General features: G+C 44.3%; 1 protein-coding gene across 1 annotated transcript; it reads left to right on the top strand.

Annotated features, from left to right (window-relative positions):
- Positions 1-4624: 4624 nt before the first annotated feature.
- LOC143887107 (NADPH-dependent aldehyde reductase-like protein, chloroplastic) lies at positions 4625-6024 on the top strand. Its single transcript, XM_077391216.1, has 2 exons — positions 4625-5167; positions 5462-6024. The coding sequence occupies exons 1-2, from the start codon at positions 4746-4748 to the stop codon at positions 5850-5852; spliced, it is 813 nt and encodes a 270-aa protein (XP_077247331.1). The 5' UTR covers positions 4625-4745; the 3' UTR covers positions 5853-6024.
- Positions 6025-7962: the final 1938 nt, after the last annotated feature.

Below are 7962 nucleotides of genomic sequence, written 5' to 3'. Positions count from 1 at the left end.
CCAAACCTTTTCTTTCTTAACCTTATCCAACCCATAAGTCCTTCTAGTATTAAGGCAAAGTTTTTTTAGGCAAAAAGAAAGAAAAGAAAAGAAAAATAATGGAGTCTGAAGACCCGCTAAGATGAAAACCCAAATAGGTAGCTTAGGCAAAAATCAGGGTGCTAGCTTGCTGAACTGAAAAACCGAAAGGGAGGTTCATGCAAAAGTTAAGGCAAGCGGTCTGCCAAATTGAAAACCTAAAAAGACGATTTGGTTGTTGGCAATGACTTCCCACTCAAGGGGTAAAGGCAAGTCAATTATGATGCCGAATCAAGAAGAGGAAGTCTTGGCAGTCTAAGTTGTATAGGCAAGTTTTCTTTGGTATTCCCTAACTAGGGGCATTAAGACAAAACAATCTGAAGGAGATAATAACCATGACTGTAATACCTGAAAAATGAAGAGGTACCACTATGACACAATGCCTGAAATCTTCTAAACAAAGGTCGGACTTTGCCAATTTAAAATTTAATAATGCATTGATTCTAGAAGAAATTTGGAGTCTTACTTCTTTCTTTCTAGTATATCTTTGGTCTTTTTTTTAAAGTCTCCGTGTTTCAGTTATGGCCTAAAACTAATGTGGTCATACAGAAAGTGTAATAATGGCATATCTTCTAAGGTTAAATCAATGGTTGGGAATCACTGCAAGGGAAATGGATGATAAGAGGAGGAGAAAGATACTCCAAATTAGAAAAGTGAAGGGTGTTCGAACATTAAGCAATTGTAAACAAAACAACTCAACTCAACTCAACAAAGCCTTTGTCCTAAACTAGTTGGGGTCCTCTAAATGAATCCTTTAGAAAAATTTCATGAAGGTGAAAGGGATCTGCCCGGCTCTAATCATGGCTCTAGTTGTAAACAGAACACAATTGTAAAATGTGGAATCCTTGTATCCAATTTTGCTTTCTATCCCGTTTTGGTTTATCCCTTTGAAGACTATTCTTTATCCCTTTTTGAGCTTATTCTTTATCCCTTGATATTATTTTCTTTGCCTCTGGAAGCAATTATACTAAGGGCAAGTTACAATTTGATTATCTAATTTTGACAAGTTGTAGTTTGATAGTTAAGTGTGCAAATGCTCATAACATATCAAACATGAATAACTAAGTGCAAAAGATAGCAAGCTTATACATAAAAGGCCAAGATGGTAATCAATCTAGAATAAATCTTGCTACCATGAATATAATCAAAATTAAAAGCCTCAATGAGGAAAAAACAAAAGTATGTGTGGTCCATGCTGTCATCCAAAAAACAACGCAATGAATAATGAGAGTATCTAAGCTCAAGGAGAAGGAGAATATCCTGGAGACTTGATTCCATCATCTGCCTTCAAAGCAGCAAGAGAGTCGATAGGTGGTTGGTCAGATGAAGTAGTAGCTGGAAGGTCTCCAGAGGGAGAAATCGGCAAGCTCTCAGAAAGAATGTCGGTAAAATCAGTAGGAGTCCGTACACGACGAAAGGCCCCCTCAGAAGGCGGAGTAGACTCGACCATCATCGAATCTGCAAAGGCCTGATCCACAACCATCCAGTCCTCTAGTGTGATGGCAGCCTCAATGATCGCTAAAGTTGAGTCCTCTAAAGTCAAAAGAATGGCTGTTGTCATCTCCTTAGTAATGGAGAGAATGGAGATGGGAGCTGTCTCACCCAGTAATGCTGCACTGGATGACCTAGGTCTGGGGTTCTCTCACTCCCGACATTCGTCTCCATATTGACCCATTTCTATCCCCTTCTCAATTGTCACGATTCTTCGATGTTGATATACTTCTCTGCTCGAGCTATTAAATCAGGGAAGGTTTTGGCAGGTTTCTTGGCAAGAACCTGGCCATTGGGGCACTACTAGTTTGGAGGCTCCGGGTTCAATCATGCAAGGTTGATCCTCCTAACAGGTATCACCGGATTGGATGCAGAGGCTGAGGGACTCCTTGGGCTTCTTCAGCGTGGCATCTCAAGTGCTTCCGTCTCCGGCTGGGCGAGCCACTCGGCCTCTTGCTTCATAGAGGGTGCGGCCCCAACTCCCTGCTCTACGTATCTTCGGAGCAAGCTGGCCAAGTTTGCTACCTGGCTTATAAAATGACTATATTCTCTTGTGGGGGCGGTGGGTGACGGTTGTGGCGCGGAGTGCACATCCATTGGTGGTGGATGAGCTAGCAAGGGAGGTTCACGTGCTGGGACGGCCAGCGAGGGCGGCTCTTAGCGAGTGCCTGGAGCTGTAGTTGTGTTATGTGCAGCTATTACACTTTCGGTACTCCTTGTGGCCATGGTGTATAGGCTCTTGTCTTTGGCTTAGCTCCTTTTGGGTGAAGACACTAACAGGCCCCACGGTGGGCCCCAATCTGTTGAGATCTAAATCCGGCTTAGTGTTCGAGTGGGTCCCTCCTCGAGGTGTTCTGGTGCTCTAAAGGCCTGCAAGATGATCATAAAGGAGACCTTCACTCACATGGTCAAGGTGTTCTTCTAAATCTCCCCTAACTTGTGCTTGAGATTGCAGCCTGGGCTGCAAGGGTGGGCACATGTATGGGGAAAGTTTAAGCCCATACAGTCCAGTATTTTTCAAAAAGGCTATACAGCTTACACCATAGGATGATCCAAACCGTCGATTTGATGGGCCACAACGTAAATAGGTTGTGCCCAAAAAACATTTTGATAGAATGATCCTAATGCTACGATCTAGAGAGTAGCTTTATATTTTGGAAAACATTATAGAACGGAGGGTTAGGATCATGGTTTTAAATTTCGCCCGAAGTCCGAAATTTCGGGGACCGAAACCGAAATTTTGGCGAAATCCGAAATTTCGTGAAATTCCCAAAATTTCGGAAAATTCGAAAAATTGATTTTTTAAAATATTATTATTCCAAAATTTAGGTAATTTCGGCCAAAATTAGGGAATTACTAAAATAATACTTATTTTATTCCCGGATTTCGGCAGAAATTTCGGTTTCGGCCAAGGGTGAAACCGAGACTGAAACCAACATTTAAATCCATGGTTGGGATCATCCTATAGAAGTTGATTTTGGAGCACAACAGATTTGAGCTGTGGCCAATCAACTGTACAGTTTGGATCATCCCATAATGTAAGCCGTACAATACATTTTGAAAATACTAGACTATACGGGCTAACACCATATAAAAAGGGCGCTGATATCCCAAACCCCCCCCCCCCCCCCCCCACACACGGCTGGGTAACGTCCCCGACGGCCGGGTAACGTTAAATGTTAGGATATGTCACTTTCCCACCATTTGACCGGTCTCTCTCTCCCTCTCTCTCTCTCTCCACACACACACACACACACACAACAGGAACAGTTGGTGGGCCCAACAGAAACCATTGGTGGAATGGTGGGCCCATCTTTAAACAACGTAGGCCCCGCCCATATCACAGTGGGCCATAAACGTAAATAGGTTGCGTCCCAAAATATCATTTCCATAGGTTGATCCTAGCCCTCCGATCTAAATAGAAACTACATCTTATGCAACCTCTATAGATTGTAGGGTTGTGATCATCCTATGGAAATGATTTTTGGGGCACAACCTATTTACATTGTGGCCCATCAAATGAATGGTTTGGATCATTCTATGGAGTTGGTCGTAAAGTAACATGAAGGCCTGTCCACTACATAGGACGATCCAAGCCGTCCATGGTTTGGATAATCCTACGGAGTTGGTCGTACAGTAACATTAAGGCCCAATCGTAGGCCCCGCCGATTTTTTTCAAATTGAAGCGTACCGTCCACAACATAGGATGATCCAGTCTACAAGGGGGATGGTAGACCTGGCAAAAAGTTACCCGGACCCGCGGGTCCACCCGGCCCGCCCCTTAAATTACGGGTCCGGGTCACCGATTGGTGACCCGTTTGAAATTGACCCGCGGGTCCACCCGGCCCGTCAAAAGTGGGCCGGGTCGGGTGGACCCGCGGGTGCCCATAGAAAAGTGAAACGGCGGTTTTTTTCTTGGTAATTGTCATATTTTACTACATCATTTTGGTATTTTTTAGGTAATTTTTCTACTTGTATCCTTTTGTGGTAATTTTTCATTTCAAACTTAGTTAATTCTGAGAATCTTGCAAAAATCCGTAATGATTACTTCTCTTATTGCTAGCAACCTTTGCCCAGACCGTACTTCACCCAATCTTTGCAGCAAAGGAGAGGCTACAAGCCGAAAAATAGCCCAGGAGAAGGTGGCTAGCAAATCCCTAAATAAATAAAAAAACTCTTAAAAAATACGTCGAAAATCCGGGTGACCCGCGGGTCGACCCGGCCCGTACGGGCCGGGTGCGGGTCCAATGTCAATGACCCGTAATATTTTCCGGGTCACTTTGACCCGGCCCGTTAGACCCGGACCCGTACGGGCCGGGTCAAATCCGGCCCGACCCGCCCGTTTGCCAGGTCTAGGGGATGGAGAGAAATAGCCTACAAGGGGGGGGAAAGTACCAGCGCCCTATAAAAACTCTGGTAAATGAATGACGGAAGCAGTGATGTACACGGAATTAAATATCAATGTGTATTATTCACACGGTCACACCATGTGTAAATGAATGACGGAAGCAGTGATGTTTATAAGTAGTATGTAAGGAGCTGTTTGGAACTTTGGATACCTTTTTTGTTATGGGCGTTTTTAAATACCCACACCACTCACATATGTCTACATAAATTGATATCAACACCCCTCGACCACTCTAACCCTTGAAAACGCTTCCCATCCCAGCACCAACATGGAAACAACTCTAGCTGGATCAAGCACTACGCATGAGCACAAGCCGCTCCAGGGGCGTGTAGCCATAGTCACGGGCGCGTCGCGTGGCATTGGCCGCACCATCGCCCTCCACCTCGCATCCCTCGGTGCGAGCGTGGTCATCAATTACGCTACCAGTTCCACCCAGGCCGACCTCCTAGCCGCAGAAATCAACTCCGCCTCTTCAAACCCAAAACCCCCACGTGCCATCACGGTCCAAGCCAACGTAGCAAATGCGGCCCAAGTCAAGTCCCTTTTCGACCATGCCGAAAAGGCCTTCGGAATCCCACAAATCCACATCCTAGTGAATTGTGCCGGAGTCCTCGATTCCAAGTACCCAACTCTTGCAGCCACAAGAGAGGAGGATTGGGACATGACTTTTGATGTGAACACGAAAGGTAGGTATTGTGAAACAGCCAATTACTCCAAAATCTTAAGCCCTTACAATGTAATTTAATCATTTATACTTCAACACTTCCGCTCACGGATGGGCTCTATGTTTTTTTTTTTTTTTTTGTGGGTCATATACATGGATTTTCTTCCCCTCATGGGTGGGCTCTATTTTTTTGGGTTCGTCGTATATATGGATTTTTAATACCAAGAACTTATTGGACTTTGAACCCAGGACCTGCCCTGAATACCATAAGAAACAACCAATTACTTCAAAAGCTTAACCATTTATACTTTAACAGGTAGCTTTCTTTGCTCACGAGAGGCCGCCAACCGTTTGATACATGGTGGAGGAGGAAGGATCATAAACATGTCGTCTTCTATGGTGGGTGGGCTGAGGCCGGGATATGCCACCTATACGGCTTCCAAAGCTGCGGTAGAGGCCATGACAAGGATCCTAGCTAAGGAATTGAAAGGGACCCAGATAACGGCCAATTGTGTGGCGCCCGGGCCAGTGGCCACGGAGATGTTCTTTGCAGGGAAGAGCGATGAGGCGGTGAAGAGAGTTATTGATGAGAGTCCCCTGAGTCGACTTGGGGAGACTAAAGACATTGCACCTCTCGTTGGGTTCTTGGCTACGGATGGTGGCGAATGGGTAAACGGGCAGGTCATTCGAGTAAATGGGGGTTATGTCTAGGAGTTTGCTAATATCATTTCATTCACTGCTGCTTTTATCTTGAATTTTAATGTTAGATTAGAATTTGAATTAAGGACATGGCTTTTGGTTTGCGGCTTTGTTGCGGTAAATTTCGTTTGTCAATGGAAAGTGTTACCTTTTGTTAAAGAATAAAGCAACATACATTTGTGTTGGTTTGCCGGGTCTACGTGCCACTATTGGTGTGGCTAATCTAGTGCGCTAGTGAGAGGCCAACTGACCACCATCCTTGGGATAAAAATGAGTTTTGTTTTTTTTTTTTTCTTTTTTTAATTCTTGAAGATTAAGGGCAGTGATAAATCGTCTCCCCAATATCTTAAATCGACTCCGTGTGTGCCTTTCTCTCTCCTCTGAGTTAAAGAGAGAGAAAGTGGAGAGAGAAAGACACATGGGGAGTCGATTTATCACTCCCTAATATTTATTGTCAAAATAGAGATCATTTCACCTGGGTCGTAACTAAGGTCTTTTTTGTTGTAGATTTTAAATTTTGATAAATGTGTACATGACTACAATGAAAATAATAGCAATCATGTAACCCCATCCCCGCATCCGAAGAGCGTATCCAAATAATCATCGTACCCAGCAGAACTCCCTCTTTTGCAAGATTGTCCTCAGATTCGTTTGCAGACCATCTTCTATGCTCGATTTTTTAGTGAACTTCGTGACCAAATCTCAGACTTCTGCAATGATATCTTGAAGCCTCCACGGCCCTTTCGAATTCTCCATTTCGTGGCCCATGCAATCGTATTTCAAGAGTCCCCTTCAATTATTAGATGAGCAAACAAGTTGCTTTTATACCATTTGAGTCCAAAGTGCAGTGCCCTCACTTCCGCCTCATTTGTGTTACAAGTTCCCGCAGGGAGAGGGAGTAAGACATAACTGTTGGGAAAGTTGCCTTATTTCCCACCACTTGGTGGGAAGGCAGAAACCGAGAATAGGAAAGAGCCTATTTCGGTTCTTTAGAAAACACGGCAAGAGTGGTGACTTGTGCGTGGGTTTTTTCTTGTGGTGTGTCAGCTGCCACAAGGGAAGAGAGAGAGAGAGAGAGAGAGAGAGAGAGAGAGAGAGAGAGAGAGGGGAAGAAGAGAGAGTTTTCTTTGGGTTTTTTCTTGGGTACTTTCTCTTGGGTTTTTTCTCGGGTTATCTCTTGGGTACGATATTGGGTTTGAGAAGCGTGGAAAGGGTTGCGGGTTTGTGGGTTTGAGTTTAATCCATTGTAATCCTTGTATATTGTTTTTCTCATAGTGGAAGATCGTGTTTCTCGCCCGTGGAGTAGGCTTGGCCGAACCACGTAAAATCTTGGTGTTTATCTTGTGGCTTGTTTATTACTTTTATCTTTTCCGTTTAATTTGTGCACGATCGAATCGGATTGCCCGGCAGATTTTCTCAACAAGTGGTATCAGAGCTCAGGTTGGAGCGATCGTCGAGGCTGGGTGGAGTGATCGTGGGTGTTGTGATTGGATCGCGGTTAGAGCAATTTTTTGAGGTGGAAATATTGTCAAAGAAGATTCTTGTTCGAGGTGGAGCGCTACACCGAGAAGTCCGAAGTAATCTGAGATGGCGGTAAAATCGAGTTCTACCCAGTTCAACATCAACAGATTTGACGGAAATGACAGTTTCACCCTATGGCAGATGAGGGTGAAGGACATTCTAGTTCAACAGGGCTTGGCTAAGGCTTTGAAGGGAAAGGATGGGAAGCCGAAGAAGATGACATGTGCCGAGTGGGAAGACATTGAGTCGAAGGCGGTCAGCACGATTCGACTATGTCTAGCAGATAGCGTTATGTTTAACGTTATGAAAGAAGAAGATGCACCAAAATTATGGGAGAAGTTGGAAAAGCTTTATATGTCAAAAAGATTGGCCAACCGGTTGTATCTGAAACGGCAATTGTACGGGCTGAAGATGCAGGAAGGCGGGGATCTTCTAGAACATGTTACGGTGTTCAACGGGCTTGTGGATCAACTCCACAAGGTTAACGAAAAGTTGAAGGAAGAAGATAAGGCCATTTTGCTTCTTACTTCGCTTCCAAATTCGTATGACAACCTGGTGACGACTTTATTGTATGGCAAGGATACGATAAAGCTAGAGGAAA

The sequence above is a fragment of the Tasmannia lanceolata genome, unplaced genomic scaffold, assembly GCF_043159265.1.
Source record: "Tasmannia lanceolata isolate RefF3 unplaced genomic scaffold, GAP_Taslan_0.1 ptg000012l, whole genome shotgun sequence".
Classification (NCBI taxonomy): Eukaryota; Viridiplantae; Streptophyta; class Magnoliopsida; order Canellales; family Winteraceae; genus Tasmannia; species Tasmannia lanceolata.
This window is presented reverse-complemented; position numbering and strand designations above follow the sequence as displayed.